General features: G+C 35.0%; 2 protein-coding genes and 1 pseudogene across 2 annotated transcripts; all 3 read left to right on the forward strand.

The window, feature by feature from the left end:
- Positions 1-2,485: 2,485 nt before the first annotated feature.
- LOC116128281 lies at positions 2,486-7,045 on the forward strand (annotated as a pseudogene).
- Positions 7,046-10,839: 3,794 nt separating this feature from the next.
- On the forward strand, positions 10,840-13,780 carry LOC116128282 (protein ROOT HAIR DEFECTIVE 3 homolog 2-like). The gene is made up of 9 exons (XM_031413993.1): positions 10,840-11,156; positions 11,401-11,467; positions 11,578-11,680; positions 12,334-12,404; positions 13,109-13,172; positions 13,279-13,344; positions 13,449-13,496; positions 13,588-13,696; positions 13,755-13,780. Exons 1-9 carry the CDS (start codon positions 11,006-11,008, stop codon positions 13,778-13,780), a joined length of 705 nt encoding a protein of 234 aa, XP_031269853.1. The 5' UTR covers positions 10,840-11,005.
- Positions 13,781-15,006: 1,226 nt separating this feature from the next.
- Positions 15,007-17,164, forward strand: LOC116128279 (protein ROOT HAIR DEFECTIVE 3 homolog 2-like). Its single transcript, XM_031413990.1, has 4 exons — positions 15,007-15,110; positions 16,180-16,274; positions 16,374-16,470; positions 17,033-17,164. The coding sequence occupies exons 1-4, from the start codon at positions 15,021-15,023 to the stop codon at positions 17,078-17,080; spliced, it is 330 nt and encodes a 109-aa protein (XP_031269850.1). The 5' UTR covers positions 15,007-15,020; the 3' UTR covers positions 17,081-17,164.
- The last annotated feature ends 133 nt before the right edge of the window (positions 17,165-17,297 follow it).

Genomic DNA, 17,297 nt, shown 5'->3' on the forward strand with positions numbered 1-17,297 from the left:
CACTATCAAAATGTTATGAAAAGGTGTGCGCCCTCAAAGTTAACAAATTCATCCCCTTGAATTGTCCTCAAAGCTTAACAATTCAACAATGAATAATTCAAAATGCTTATGAAAGTGTTTCATTATTTTAATAATGTCTTGACTCCATTTTCAATGTTTTCTTTTTTAAGAAAAAGTCACAGTTAAATAGCCAAATATGTTTTTGAGATCTTATAATGATGTTAAAAGCTGTTACCACAATAGTTGAAAACAGTTTTACAGCTCAAATCCACTAATTAATTAATTAAAATCCGGCCTCCAAATTCAGTAGCATCCAACCCACAAACTCAAACCACAAGCCATTCTCTATAAGATGCAATTGAAAGAATGTTTAGAGAAGAATAACACAGACCTACCACCACAGTTAGTGTTCATCCTGTACAAGTTCCTCTTCTTTCTTTATGGGATAAAACTTCAAGAACGGCAAAAATGGATCTTATGTTCTTACCCACAAGTAATAAACAATTCATAGCACTTTCAATTAAAATAGAAAGTCACAAGATTATTATGAGCAAAGAAACACTTTATAATATAATTGCTGGTATTAGCCATTTCTTGTACAATATTTTTACCAAACCAAAACAGATCCTGTAGTATAACATTGGAATAGCATCAAAACCTTGAAACATTAAAAACCTAAATTCGGAGCAAAACTACATCAATGAAACAGAGCTCAAACCTGCAGACACTATTTCTCCAGCACAAAACTTAGAAGCAGAAGCCAAAAACTCAGAGGTGAATCCGAAATTACAATTTGACCATCATCCCTACCGTAAAAGTCCCCACTCCCACCACCCGCCAAATTGTCCCTTCTTTTTCAAACTACACCATACTCTTTAGACATAAACCCAATTATCTCCTCAAGTTCCTCAACTCTCCTCTTGGTTCTGTCTTTCCCCTTCCTTCCTCAATCTTGGATCTCAAACTCACCATCTCCTCATTCGCAGCGTCGATCTGTTGCAGAGCTGCCTCTCCTCCACGTGCCGCGTGTTCTTGTGAGTAGCAAGATCTCCACCACCCTCACATTCACCTTCGAGTCCTCTTCCTCCATGACTATTCTGCCTCAACTGCTCCTCCACCGCCGAGAGAGAAGAAAAAACCATGAAACGAAGAAACTTCTCTCTTCGTATCTCGGTTAAGTTTCTCTTTACTCTTAGCTTTATTTCCAGAAGTCTTCTCTTTTTGATACCCACTTCGAATCTCGTACAAATTGATTTACGGTTTCTAATAAGGACAAATTTTTGATAAATTTGGGGAGGTAAAATTTGGAAATATAGGATATAGGGAGTAGTGTACCGATTCGGTGTATTAAAAAATTATGAGAGTTGATTAATTATAACTTAATATTATGAGATAGCATAATTTTTTTTTGGTTTTGAGAAACTAACATGACGAATAGAAACGTGGCAGACGTCAATTTGTAGGGCCGTTACTAAGATTAATTTATAAGGAAAGCCTGTTGTTTTCTTTTACGTAATTTACATGTGCAAATAATGCAAAATATTTCAAATTTACACGTGTATTATTTTTAATATTCATTAAATTAAATAATTGAGATTTTATGATTACGATTACGATGATGATAAATCTATATTATATCCATATTCCCAATCCTATCTCTAAATATGTTTGGCATATTATTTGAGAAATATTTTATATTTTTAATTATTTTTAGACCCTTTAAGTTTATTATTTTATTAAATACCCCTAGAAAAAAGTTTAAAAAGTAACAAAAACACCCCCTAAACCTATACTCGCTAGATTCCGACCACCACGTCGGTGAGAGTTGGAATCTGTTAACGGCCTACCCACTACCAAAGAAGGCCAGTAATTCACCGATCTGGCTGTCGTTGATGACAACGACGACCATATCTTTGGCCATTGCTAACGGCCAAAGATGGACTTTTTCGGTCGTGACGGCCACATCTGGCCGTAGATTTGACCTTTTTCGGCCAGATACACCAGAAAATGCCATATCGACGCATTACGTCACAAATCCGACCGGTCCGTATCGAATACAATTTTCTGGCCAGATTCTGGCGGTGGTGGCGAATCTGGCATGCGGGTGGTGGGGTGTTTTTATCATTTTACAAAAATTATATATTGGGGTATTAATTAAATTAGCAAACCTAGGGGTTTTAGAATTTTACCTCGTAATACTCCCCTATTCAACACCCAATATTATTCCTAAAATCCTATCCAAAATAATAAACCAAAAGCACCAAGAACATTCCATAGAATAAAAATAAAATGACATAAATAGCCTGTCACAACTTGAGAATGCCACGTATCTCCTAAGATTTCTCTCTGCAACAAACGACGGCTGTCCTTCTCCTTTACTTCATCTCTACTCCATTCTCTTCACTTACTCCCTTCCAAATTTCTTAATTTTTTAATTTCATTTTATTTCTTTTCTTCAATTGAAACCCTAGAATTTCACTTCCTTATGGCCGAAGACTCCTTGTCCACGCAACTCATCGACGGTCGGCAACTTCAATGTCGAAGGCCTCGACACTTTGTGTACCACCAAGCTCGCCGATTGCGGCCTCTCCTATGCCGTCGTCGCCATCATGGCCCACAAAGTAGGGTATGTATCTCCAATTTCATTTGTTAGTTTTGTTTGCTGTAGGTTTTTCACGGATTTGACTTAAGTTTTGATTAGTTGCTGGCCCTGTAACGTTACCGTTCAATGTTAGGTTCTAAATGTTAAGTTCGATTTTTTTATTTATTTCTAGTTAATGTAACGTTTATTATGAATTAATGCTCTGTTTCGGTTTAAATTGGGTTTATGTTGTGTTTCGGTGAATGGCGAACAGGGAAAAGTACTCTATTGAACATCTTTTTCCATACGAATTTTAGAGAGATGGATGCATTTAGAGGAAGGTTGGTGTTTTTTTTTTTTTCCTTTCTCTAGTGCTGTTATTTTGCAGCTTTATTTGAGAGTTGGGAGATCATTTTTTTTTTCTGTTTTGTTTTGGGGTTTTGGGCAGGAGTCAGACAACTAAGGGAATTTGGTTAGCGAAGTGTGTTGGCATTGAGCTTTCACTATTGCCATGGATTTAGAGGGAACTGAGGGAGGGAAAGAGGCGAGGTAATAGCTTTGTTGCTATTTTACTTGGTTGAAATTCAATTTATAATGGAAATGGGTATGTTTGCTGTGAAGGGGCTTGTTTAGCATAAGCTCTTAGTCTTTCTGCAGTTCTATTTGGCTGTCAAATGAGTAATAAGCCATAGGTGTTAATAGAAGCTACAGGAATATCATATATGTTCAAACACTTGTCCACTCACAAATACATCAGAACTATGTTCCTGAATTTTAGTTTAAGTATTAGCTCTGAAAACCAAAGGGTAGATGATGTTTTGAGAGGAAGGTGCTGGTGTGAATACTTAGCAATGTTACTGAGTTGTGTGATATTTCCTTGCTCTAAATTAGGGCTGAAGTCGGTTAACAGTTTATAGAGGGATCATGTACTTGTTTTATTTGTAATGGCAAATCCAGAATTGAAGTCCTTGCTATCTTCAAGTTGTTATTTTCATTCATGGGTTATCAAGTTTGAATCCTTGGGAACCGTTTCAGATCAAATACTTAATATGATCTTTGTGAGGCTTAAGTTGATTGCATAATCTAGCTTGTCTATTGTCATTTTCTGAAATTTTCTTAGTTTTGGGAAAATGTTTTCATCATTCATAAACGGTGTCTGCAAATCTTTTTATTTTTTCAGGATGACACTGCATTTGAGAAACAGGGCCTGTTTGCTTTGGCAATTGCAGATATTGTACTGATAAACATGTAGTCTGTTCATATTGTATTTAGAGCTGCAAATGTTGGCATTACAGACAGAAACCTGGTTTTGGAACGACTGCATGGAGAAGTGCAGGCTTCCTACAAAACAGAGAATGGCCTTGGACTTTGAGCTTAAAGAATATAGAGGATAGATCATTGTAAATGACCCATATAATAAGTCTAGGCCTGGCCATTCTCTAGGTTGCCCAGGTTTTTTTAAAATCTGGACTTGCTGGTCTATCGCCTATATATTGTACATGATTTCTATCTTTACTGTGACTTTGGCTAGGTAATGATTGGCCCTTGTTTCCTTTTATACATGATGACGTATATAACATCTAAACAGGCATTGGTATTATTTGTTTATTCCAGGAAGCAGCGTTTTATGCGATTTGATGTTTGGCAACTACTGTATCAGGATAATTTTGGAATACATATCTTAATTTCTTTGTTCCCAGAAAAAAAAAAAAAAAAAAGATCAGCGAAATTTCTTTTCATCTTTTCTGTTGGCTGTACCAAAGTTTGTTTCTTTACCAAATTTCATATTAATCTGAACTGGACACTGTCTAAATTTAGACCTATTCTCTTTTCTCTTAAATGTATCTATTAGAAGCACCAGAAACTCGTGGAAACACAAAAGTTTTGTTGTAGTTCAGTGTTACTAAGATGTTTAATGTATGTGTAGGTGGTGCCAGATACGTCTCGGGAGCAGGCTGCCAATAAACCTCTTCTAAAAACAGTTTTCCAGGTACTCTAGCCAGTTGTTGTGGTTGATGTCTTATTTTCTGTTTAGTTTTTATGATAATATTTTCAGTATTTTACATAATATTCTGGTTTTCTGTGATGTATATAGGTCATGATGCGTTTGTTTAGCCCACGTAAAACGACTCTTCTGTTTGTTATACGTGATAAAACAAAGGTGTGTGATTGCAGTTTAAATTTCCCTTACGCTTCATTCTTTTTGTGGAAGGACTTCTCTCTCTTTTGAATCAATATCTCTGTTCTGACTGTCCTTGCAGACTCCGCTTGAATATTTAGAGCCTATTTTAAGAGAAGACATTCAGAAGGTATATTTATTTATGTTTGCTCCATTTTGTTTGTTCATTCTTTGTTTATTTTATCTTCAGCATTTTGATAGGAGGTGATTTCTACAGATATGGGATGCAGTTCCTAAACCTGAGGCCCATAAAAGTACTCCTCTCAGTGAGTTTTTAATGTAAGTAAACATTCTTCTATTCTCTCTGTGACTGATTTTTTTTATGTAATTATATATACTTGACATAAGATTCTTTAATTTCTTACTTGACATATAGTGGAGGTCACTGCTTTATCTAGCTATGAAGAGAAGGAGGAGCAGTTTAAAGAGCAGGTAGCTATTATAAGATTGGGAACTTTATCAAGCCGTAATTTTATGGGTTACAACCTTACTAGTTCAACTGAGTTTGGAATGTGTTGTAGAATTCTTCCAGTCTTATATGTTGGCCTAAATAATCAGTGTTCGAATATTTGGCATTGCGGCATCTTGGCCTAATTAAAGTACTATCACATTTTGTGAAAAAATAGCTTACGTGGTATCTTGGGGCTTATGATTTTGACATGATACAGGTTGCTGAACTGAGGCAGCGTTTTTCCATTCCCTCTCCGGGAGGACTAGCTGGAGATAGACGAGGAGTTGTTCCTGCCTCAGGATTTTCTTTTAGTGGCACAGCAGTATGGAAAGTTATAAAGAAAACAAGGACCGGATCTTCCTGCCATAAGGTGTTTTTTTTTCCTTTTTTATATATATTATTAATGTATATGTTCTATGATTTTTCAATTTCAAGTAATTATATATGCACATGTTTTTTTATTAATAAAATTTTGTTAACTTTCGTCAGGTAATGGTTGCCACTGTTCGGTGTGAGGAAATTGCCAATGAGAAGCTCCGCCGTTTGTCCGCCGATAAGGTTCTTTTTACATGCATCTCCCTTGCAGGAATTACTGTTCTGATCGAAATATTCTCTGTTAGCCAGTACTTAGTTGATTTGTTGCAGGGTTGGTTGGCTTTGGAGGAAGTTATTCAAGTGGGTCCTGTCCCAGGATTTGGAAAACTGCTTAGCTCCATTTTAGATACTTATCTTTCAGAGTAAGTTCACATCTGTCTCTGATATATTATCAAGTCTAATGATATGATTGGACTTGTTTTAATTATGAAAGTGCATCTTGAATTTGTATTTAAGATATTCTTTGAGGCCATTCTTGTAAGACTACCTGCAGCCAAGACCATGCCATATGTAAAGAAAATTTTCTGTATATCTATTTTATCCTTCCTCAAACTTCAATGTATTGCTTAGAATTCAATGATAATTGATGTTAACTGAAAGTAAAGGTTCTAAATTTTTTATCTGAACTCCTAAAGTGTTAATCTAAAATGATTATCCCTACTCCTCATTTGCGATGTTTTTACCCATAGAGGAAGCCATGATTTACTGCTACTGTTATCCTGAGTGATTGTGGATATTGTACACTAACAGTCTTAAGAGTATTCCATGGATTCAACTCTGTTTGGAATCTCTGATGTTGGTTTTGTTTGCTATTATATTTTTCATAGGTATGACATGGAGACAATCTACTTCGATGAAGGTGTAAGAACTGCAAAAAGACAACATTTGGAGTCTAAAGCATTGGATGTAAGGTTCAACCTACTTATTATGTATGTTATTCATTTTTGTTATTGAGAGAATAACTTTTGTAAAGTTGTTATGCATGTATGTGGGACTTATGGTAAAACTTTATGGTTTCATGCAAGTGCACCTTAAAAGCATGTTAACACAAGATATACTTTTTACCATTTATGCTATCTGTTATCGTTTCCAGATTGTGTTTAATGGTGAAGAGGTTAGCTACTTTCAATGAATCATTCAAACGGAAAACAGTATATTTAGCGTGGTCTAAAGGTGTGCCCTAAAGGCACATGTTAAGGACAATTAAAAAAACAATCGTGGATGTACCTAATTTGCAAGACAAGTAAGCACATTATTAAATGCATTAATGTCATCAAAGTTTCGTAGACTAGTGGTTTGAACATATTACCGACGTTGGATTTAAATGTGAAGTGTGACTTCACCTAATGCATGATTATGGTTACCACATCATTTGTTTTATTTAGCTCTAATTTTTACTTCTCATGCCACATTAGTTTGTATGTGTTCATGAATCTTGATTACCTCGTGGGCTAACTGGGGTAGCAGCCTGTTATTTTTGACAATCAAGGAAGGTTATATTAATTTTTGTAACTAGAGGGTTCAATGTACTTTTCCTTCATTATTANAATTTTTTTTTTTTTTTTTTTTTTTTATAGGCCTAGAGCTGTCTGTGTTGGGAAGTTATCAGCAGTTTTGCTGGCTACTGCTGCTATTTCTTCTCCTTGTTTTGGCTGCGTTCATTTGCAAGTTTTTTGTAGTTGTAGTGCTAGGTTTTTGGGCTCTTTTTGGTGGCTGGTTTTAGTGTACAACTTGTGCAGTTGGTTTTTGTTTATTAAAAGACTGCATTGTTTTTGTGCTGCTGGTCATTTTTTGTATAGTCCTCTCTGAGGCTAGTTAGATGATTCTTATGGATTGTAAATTTGTGCCTTTGTTGTATTTGTTTTGCTTGGTTTATTGGGCTTGTCTAAGGAACATGACTTTGTAGAGGTCCTCTTATTGGGATCTCATTTTTTTATACTTTATATTATTAATGAAGTAGTACACACATTTGTTTGGACAAGCTTATGATGTAATCTCATTTTGACAGGAGTTGTTAGAAGGTATGAATTTTCAAAGTTTATGACAAGCTTTTCATGTAATCTCATTTTGACTTTCATTTGTTTATTAAAATTTTTCAAGTGATTATTGAGTTGAAATGTAAATATTTACGCTTTATGGTTTGTGGATGAGAAAAGGCAAGTGATAAGCACAATACTTTAGACTATTCATGATAGTGATATAATCACTACAAAAGGGAGAAAATGATGGTGGCTTTATTAGCACTTGTGAGTTGTGTCAAGCATTAATTAAGCACTCCCAAAAAATGCCAACTAATCTAATGTAAAGTGCTTCAGTACATTGCTTAAAACTCTATTAAGAATCATTCGTGTTAACGTAAACTTATAACTCAAATATAGTACTGGGTTTATTATGTAAAAAGCAAAAGTTTACATTTATATAAGTCTAACATACATTGAGACCAGTAAGCAGTGAAACTCGAAAAACAATACATACGGGTGCGAACTGATCACAATCCAAAACTTCTAATCCAAATTTTTTCTTGATGTGTATCTCAAAAGCAACAAATACATCACAAAAAACAAAAGGTGACTTCAAGGTAAATCTAGAAGCTGGTTTTATAAACATCCTTAGAAAATATTGTCAAGTAAATCATTTTCTGCGTATAAACTTAAAGAAAAATTTCACTTTGGGACGGAACCCCAACAGAGAGGATAGGTCTTAAGCTTTCAATTTCTTCTGTCGGCTTCTAAGTTTCTTCTTTTCTGTAGAAATGAAATATTTTTATAGCAAACTACTAGTAGTCAAATAGAAACACAAACTACCATGTTAAAAAAATTAAACAGCATAACGCCAATGCAATCCACTATCAAAATGTTTATGAAAAGGTGCTGCCCTCAAAGCTTAACAAATTCATCCCCTTGAATTGTCCTCAAAGCTTAACAAATTCAACAATGAATAATTCAAAATGCTTATGAAAGTGTTTCATTTATTTTTAAATAATGTCTTGACTCCATTTTCAATGTTTTCTTTTTTAAGAAAAAGTCACAGTTAAATAGCAAAATATGTTTTTGAGATCTTATAATGATGTTAAAAGCTGTTACCAAATAGTTGAAAACAGTTTTACAGCTCAAATCCACTAATTAATTAATTAAAATCCGGCCTCCAAATTCAGTAGCATCCAACCCACAAACTCAAACCACAAGCCATTCTCTATAAGATGCAATTGAAAGAATGTTTAGAGAAGAATACCACAGACCTACCACCACAGTTAGTGTTCATCCTGTACAAGTTCCTCTTCTTTCTTTATGATGGATAAAACTTCAAGAACGGCAAAAATTGGATCTTAGTTTCTTACCCACAAGTAAATAAACAATTCATTAGCACTTTCAATTAAAATAGAAAGTCACAAGATTTATTATGAGCAAAGAAACACTTTATTAATATAATTGCTGGTATTAGCCATTTCTTGTACAATATTTTTACCAAACCAAAACATGATCCTGTAGTATAACATTGGAATCAGCATCAAAACCTTGAAACATTTAAAAACCTAAATTCGGAGCAATAAACTACATCAATGAAACAGAGCTCAAACCTGCCAGACACTAGCTTTCTCAGCACAAAACTTAGAAGCAGAAGCCAAAAACTCAGAGGTGAATCCGAAATTACAATTCTGACCATCATCCCTACCGTAAAAGTCCCCACTCCCACACCCGCCAAATTGGTCCCTTCTTTTTCAAACTCACACCATACTCTTCTAGACATAAACCCAATTATCTCCTCAAGTTCCTCAACTCTCCTCTTCGGTTCTGTCTTCTCCCCTTCCATTTCCTCAATCTTGGATCTCAAACTCACCATCTCCTCATTCGCAGCGTCGATCTGTTGCAGAGCTGCCTCTCCTCCACGTGCCGCGTGTTCTTGTGAGTAGCAAAGATCTCCACCACCCTCACATTCACCTTCGAGTCCTCCTTCCTCCATGACTTCATCTGCCTCAACTGCTCCTCCACCGCCGAGATAGAAGAAGAAAACCATGAAACGAAGAAACTTCTCTCTTCGTATCTCGGTTTAAGTTTCTCTTTACTCTTAGCTTTATTTCCACAGAAGTCTTCTCTTTTTGATACCCACTTCGAAATCTCAAGTACAAATTGATTTACGGTTTCTAATTAAGGACAAATTTTTGATAAATTTGGGGAGGTAAAATTTTTTGGGAAATAATAGAGATATAGGGAGTAGTGTACCGATTCGGTGTACTTAATAAAATTATGAGAGTTGATTAATTATAACTTAATATTAATGGATAATAGCATTAATTTTTTTTGGTTTTGAGAAACTAACATGACGAATAGATAACGTGGCAGACGTCAATTTGTAGGGCCGTTACTAAGATTAATTTATAAGGAAAGCATTGTTGTTTTCTTTTACGTAATTTACATGTGCAAATAATGCAAAAATATTTCAAAATTTACACGTGTATTATTTTTTAATATTCATTAAATTAAATAATTGAGATTATTATGATTACGATTACGATGATGATATAATCTATATTATTATCCATATTCCCAATCCTATTCTCTAAATATTGTTTGGCATATTATTTGAGAAATATTATTATATATTTTTAATTATTTTTAGACCCTTTAAGTTTATTAATTTTATTAAATACCCCTAGAAAAAAGTTTAAAAAGTAACAAAAACACCCCCTAAACCTATACTCGCTAGATTCCGACCACCACCGTCGGTGAGAGTTGGAATCTGTTACAACGGCCTACACCACTACCAAAGAAGGCCAGTAATTCACCGATCTGGCTGTCGTTGACTGACAACGACGACCATATCTTTGGCCATTGCTAACGGCCAAAGATGGACTTTTTCGGTCGTCGACGGCCACATCTGGCCGTAGATTTGACCTTTTTCGGCCAGATCCACCAGAAAATGCCATATCGACGCATTACGTCACAAATCCGACCGGTCCGTATCGTAATACAATTTTCTGGCCAGATTCTGGCGGTGGTGGCGGAATCTGGCATTGCGGGTGGTCGGGGTGTTTTTATCATTTTACAAAAATTTTATATATTGGGGTATTTAATTAAATTAGCAAACCTAGGGGGTTTTAGAAATTTTACCTCGTAATACTCCCCTATTCAACTACCCAATATTATTCCTAAAATCCTATCCAAAATAATAAACCAAACGCACCCAAGAACATTCCATAGAATAAAAATAAAATAAGACATAAATACGCCTGTCACAACTTGAGAATGCCACGTATCTTCCTAAGATTTCTCTCTGCAACAAAACGACGGCTGTCTCCTTCTCCTTTACTTCATCTCTACTCCATTCTCTTCACTTTCACTCCCTTCCAAATTTCTTAATTTTTTTAATTTCAATTTTTATTTCTTTTCCTTCAATTGAAACCCTAGAATTTCACTTCCTTATGGCCGAAGACTCGCCTTGCTCCACGCAACTCATCGACGGTAACGGCAACTTCAATGTCGAAGGCCTCGACAACTTTGTCCGTACCACCAAGCTCGCCGATTGCGGCCTCTCCTATGCCGTCGTCGCCATCATGGGCCCACAAAGTAGTGGTATGTATCTCCAATTTCATTTTGTTAGTTTTTGTTTTGCTGTAGGTTTTTCACGGATTTTTGACTTTAAGTTTTGATTATGTTGCTGGCCCTGTAACGTTACCGTTCAATGTTAGGTTCTAAATGTTAAGTTCTGATTTTTTTTATTTATTTTCTAGTTAATGTAACGTTTTATTTATGAATTAATGCTCTGTTTCGGTTTAAATTTGGGTTTTATGTTGTTGTTTCGGTGAATGGCGAACAGGGAAAAGTACTCTATTGAATCATCTTTTCCATACGAATTTTAGAGAGATGGATGCATTTAGAGGAAGGTTGGTGTTTTTTTTTTTTTCCTTTCTCTAGTGCTGTTATTTTGCAGCTTTATTTGAGAGTTGGGAAGATCATTTTTTTTTTTCTGTTTTGTTTTTGGGGTTTTGGGCAGGAGTCAGACAACTAAGGGAATTTGGTTAGCGAAGTGTGTTGGCATTGAGCCTTTCACTATTGCCATGGATTTAGAGGGAACTGATGGGAGGGAAAGAGGCGAGGTAATAAGCTTTGTGTTGCTATTTTTACTTGGTTGAAATTCAATTTATAATGGAAATGGGGTATGTTTTGCTGTGAAGGAGGCTTGTTTAGCATATAGCTCTTAGTCTTTCTGCAGTTCTATTTGGCTGTCAATATGAGTATAATAAGCCATAGGTGTTAATAGAAGCTACAGGAATATTCATATATGTTCAAACACTTGTCCACTCACAAATACATCAGAACTATGTCTCCTGAATTTTAGTTTAAGTATTAGCTCTGAAAACCAAAGGGTAGATGATGTTTTGAGAGGAAGGTGCTGTTGTGAATACTTTAGCAATTGTTACTGAGTTGTGTGATATTTCCTTGCTCTAAATTAGGGCTGAAGTCGGTTAACAGTTTATAAGAGGGATCATGATACTTGTTTCTATTTGTAATGGCAAATCCAGAATTGAAGTCCTTGCTATCTTCAAGTTGTTAATTTTCATTCATGGTTTATCAAGTTTGAATCCTTGGGAACCGTTTCAGATCAAATACTTAATATGATCTTTGTGAGGCTTAAAGTTGATTGCATATATCTAGCTTGTCTATTGTCATTTTCTGAAATTATTCTTAGTTTTGGGAAAATGTTTTCATCATTCATAAACGGTGTCTGCAAATCTTTTATTTTTTTCAGGATGACACTGCATTTGAGAAACAGAGTGCCTTGTTTGCTTTGGCAATTGCAGATATTGTACTGATAAACATGTAAGTCTGTTCATTATTGTATTTAGAGCTGCAAATATGTTGGCATTACAGACAGAAACCTGGTTTTGGAACGACTGCATGGAGAAGTGCAGGCTTCCTACAAAACAGAGAATGGCCTTGGACTTTTGGCTTAAAGAAATCATAGAGGATAGATCATTGTAAAATGACCCATCATAAATAAGTCTAGGCCTGGCCATTCTCTAAGGTTGCCCAAGGTTTTTTAAAATCTGGACTTTGCTGGTCTATCGACCTATATATTGTTCATGATTTCTCTCTTTGCTGTGACTTTGGCTAGCTAATGATTAGCCCTTGTTTCCTTTTATACATGATGTACGTATAAAACATCTAAACAGGCATTGGTATTATTTTGTTTATTCCAGGAAGCAGCGTTTTATGCGATTTGATGTTTGGCAACTACTGTATCAGGATAATTTTTGGAAATACATATCTTAATTTCTTTGTTCCCAGAAAAAAAAAAAAAAAAAAAAAGATCAGCGAAATTTCTTTTCATCTTTTCTGTTGGCTGTACCAAAGTTTGTTTTTCTTTACCAAATTTCATATTAATCTGAACTGGACACTGTCTAAATTTAGACCTATTCTCTTTTCTCTTAAATGTATCTATTAGAAGCACAGAAAACTCGTGGAAACACAAAAAGTTTTGTTGTTAGTTCAGGTGTTACTAAGATGTTTAATGTCATGTGTAGGTGGTGCCATGATATCGGTCGGGAGCAGGCTGCCAATAAACCTCTTCTAAAAACAGTTTTCCAGGTACTCTAGCCAGTTGTTTGTGGTTGATGTCTTATTTTCTGTTTAGTTTTTATGATAATATTTTCAGTATTTTACATAATATTCTGGTTTTCTGTGATGTATATAGGTCATGATGCGTTTGTTTAGCCCACGTAAAACGACTCTTCTGTTTGTTATACGTGATAAAACAAAGGTGTGTGATTGCAGTTTAAATTTTCCCTTACGCTTCATTCTTTTTGTGGAAGGGACTTTCTCTTCTCTTTTGAATCATTATCTTGTTCATGACTGTCCTTGCAGACTCCTTTTGAATATTTAGAGCCTATTTTAAGAGAAGACATTCAGAAGGTATATTTATTTATGTTTGCTCACATTTTGTTTGTTCATTCTTTTGTTTATTTTATTTCTTCAGCATTTTGATAGGAGGTGATTTCTACAGATATGGGATGCAGTTCCTAAACCTGAGGCCCATAAAAGTACTCCTCTCAGTGAGTTTTTTAATGTAAGTAAACATTCTTCTATTCTCTCTGTGACTGATTCTTTTTTATGTATTACTTTATATTATACTTGACATAAGATTCTTTTAATTTCTTACTTGACATATAGGTGGAGGNCAGCTGTTCAAGCTTTAGATAGTAATTCCAATAGATTGGTTATTCATTTACAAAAGTGATCGGATGTCTATATTTTATAAATGTCTATTTGTCCCCGGAAAAAAATTGGTTTGATGTTTGTCAAATCTTCATAATTTATAGCATTCAGCTTGTTGGTTGCTTTCAACTGTTTTTTTAATTATGGGTTTGATTTCGAGGTTGAATTTACTTTCATTGCTCAACTAGAATGTTATTTACCATGATATTCTGGACGTTGATTCCCATTTATAATTTGCCATGTTACCAGATGGCTGGCATAATTTCCCTATCATCGAGGTTTCTTCCCACTGTTATGAACCTTCTCAGGCGACTTGCTGAAGAGGCTCAAGGGCGTCATACTTCAGAAGCTCCAAGACCACAGCAATCTCTGGCTTCTCAGAGTTTCAGACACCAAACTCAACAAAATCCGGTATCTAGGTCAATTCCTGAGTCATCCGTATCTTCTAACATTTCTTCAACTGATAGTGATGTTGAATATTCAAGCCCTAACTTAATGCACAGGCGAAGCACGAAAACCCAGGATGCTGAGTTCTCTTGAAAAAAAAAATCTGTTCAATACTACTTCAATGTAATAAATGTATCAAAGTAGGAGGGAGAGTCACTGTTGTCTTCACAGTGTAACCCTTTCCGCTGTATATGCAGGGGAAAAGGGGGTATCAGGGAAGGAAAGGAAGCGTTGACCTTAACAATAATGTTGAGGTTAGAGGAAAGGGAGAGGAAGAGGGATGAAGGACAAGGAGGCTGGAGGCTGGTTTATACATACGCATACATATTTATATATATGTGTAAGATGAATCATGGTCGAATGAGAAATATGTATACTATATAATGTGATATTGAATTTAATAAAATAATAAAGAAATGAGTTGATTTAGAAGCAAAATAATGTTGTGATTTTTGTTTGAAGAGAAAATATTTCTAGTGTTCCAGAAGCGATCTTAAAGAAGCTAATGGAAATGAAAATGGAATGGAGGTTGATTGCTAATCGCAGTTACTGAAGGGTCTCTTAAAAATATTGTTTATCAGTAAATATTGGTTTATGTTCAATGTCACATCTCATTTTATGAGTATTTATGTATGATGTACATTTCAATACATGTCGATCTGAAGCTTAAATGGTATTAGAAGAACACTCCAATGGAAGGGTTTGAATAGTGTATGAGTTGCTATGTTTAGTGAGTAAACGTTGTGGAACATGTGCTAGGTTTCTCCAAAAGATATGTTGATAACACCAGTACAATGTAAATCTTTGTGGAGGCAATTCAGAGCAGAGACTGAGTATGTGGTCACTCAAGCAATTTCGGCACAGGTATATTATTTTGCCTTGCTTGTTTGAAATATTTTTGTCTCTAGAAGTGGATTGTATCTTCTATATTTTTCTAGCAATTTAGTTTTTGGAATAAATTGATATTTTAGTACAAGTTTTCATCTTATCACTAGCTATGTTTTAGATTTATGTGCCAAATGGAAAGCAATTAATTATACATGATTTCAAACTTCTTTCCTTTCATTTTTGAATTGCGGTGACTGTTTTGTTATATTTATTTGGTGTTGCAGTAGTGAAAATCAATTTTATTATAAAATTGGGATATTTTTTAGCTCAGTACTAGCTGACTTTTAATGTTATGTGCCCATTGGAATTCAGATGCTGTAATTTCTGTATTCCAACATCTTCACCTTACTGAGTTTTTGTTGTAAGTTTTAATTTTACAATACTATAATAAGGCCGCAGCCATTTCAGTTTTACTTCATTGCATTGTACTTGTAAAAATCTGTACCATAAGGATTTGACATGTGGAGGCATGTATTGAAATTTTTTATGGGAACTTAGTAGTGTTTCTAGTTTCTGTTTTGTTGAAGTCTCAAGTTTGTCTGAGATCTAATTTTTAATAAATCAAAAGATTCTTCAAATGCCAACGTGATATCATGCGAAGTTTTGGTAATGTTTGGAGACATCCTAAAGCATATGACTTGGTCTGATGTAATAGGAAATAAAAATAAAATAAAGTAAAATAAGAAGAAAACCTTAATGATGTTTCAAGTATCATGGATGTTACAGTATTTGACCGTGCAGACACTGAAATTTGTTGAAACACAGAATATGTGTCAGTACACAAATTCATTGATATAAAATCTTGTGCAAATCTAACCTTAATGTCATCTGTGGATCTGGAGTTATAGTAAGCTTGTATGATTTCAAAGGATTAGTCATTGAATGAACTGAAAATTAATAGTCAATGTTGTAAAAGAGAAAAGGAATTGGCCATTTGATAAACAAGGATAATAGAGAAGATTTCAAATCCCTTTTGGATCCTTTTTTTTATATTATTGCATGTATTCGCACCTCTCACTTATGATGCTCTGTCTGTTTTCTGCAGGAGGCTCACAAACGGAGTAACAACTGGTTACCGCCTCCATGGGCAATTGCGGCAATGGTTATCCTTGGTTTTAACGAGTTCATGCTCCTATTAAAGTAACAACCTATCTAAAGTTGTCTCCGTTGTATAGTTTCTCTCCTCTAGTTAGTCATTTTATATTTTTATTTATTGATGTTTCTCTGCTGGTGTAACAGGAATCCTCTTTATCTTCTGATATTGTTCGTTGTATATTTACTTTCAAAAGCCTTATGGGTACAGATGGACATCGCCGGAGAGTTCCAACATGGTGCTGTGAGTATTAAAGAAAGCTTTGTACACAATACACACACACACACACACACACACACACGAACAATGAAAACGTCATCAGCTGTGATACCAATAGTCCTGCACGGGAACATGTTATCAAACTCATGGCTTCTTTATTACCTTGATGGTTGCTTGATTGGTGATTAACATAATTTTCCATGATTAGACTTTTATTTGTTTTTGTCAGTAATGCTTGATTCTGAACTTTAAGCAGCACTCCTGTGGGTTCAAATTATGCAGCTGTTCAAGCTTAGATAGTAGTTCCAATATATTGGTTATTCATTTACAAAAGTGATTGGACGTCTATATTTTACAAATGTCTATTTGTCCCCAGAAAAAAATTGGTTTGATGTTTGTCAAATCTTCATGATTTATAGCATTCAGCTTGTTGGTTGCTTTCAACTGTTGTGTTTTTTTTTTTTTTTTTTTTTATATTATTAATGGGTTTGATTTCGAGGTTGAATTTACTTTCATTGCTCAACTAGAATGTATTTACCATGATATTCTGGACGTTGATTCCATTTATAATTTGCCATGTTACCAGATGGCTGGCATAATTTCCCATCATCGAGGTTTCTTCCCACTGTTATGAACCTTCTCAGGCGACTTGCTGAAGAGGCTCAAGGGCGTCATACTTCAGAAGCTCCAAGACCACAGCAATCTTGGCTTCTCAGAGTTTCAGACACCAAACTCAACAAAATCCGGTATCTAGGTCAATTCCTGAGTCATCCGTATCTTCTAAACATTCTTCAACGATAGTGATGTGAATATTCAAGCCCTAACTTAATGCACAGGCGAAGCACGAAAAC

Source organism: Pistacia vera, unplaced genomic scaffold, assembly GCF_008641045.1.
Source record: "Pistacia vera cultivar Batoury unplaced genomic scaffold, PisVer_v2 Contig199, whole genome shotgun sequence".
Taxonomy (NCBI): Eukaryota; Viridiplantae; Streptophyta; class Magnoliopsida; order Sapindales; family Anacardiaceae; genus Pistacia; species Pistacia vera.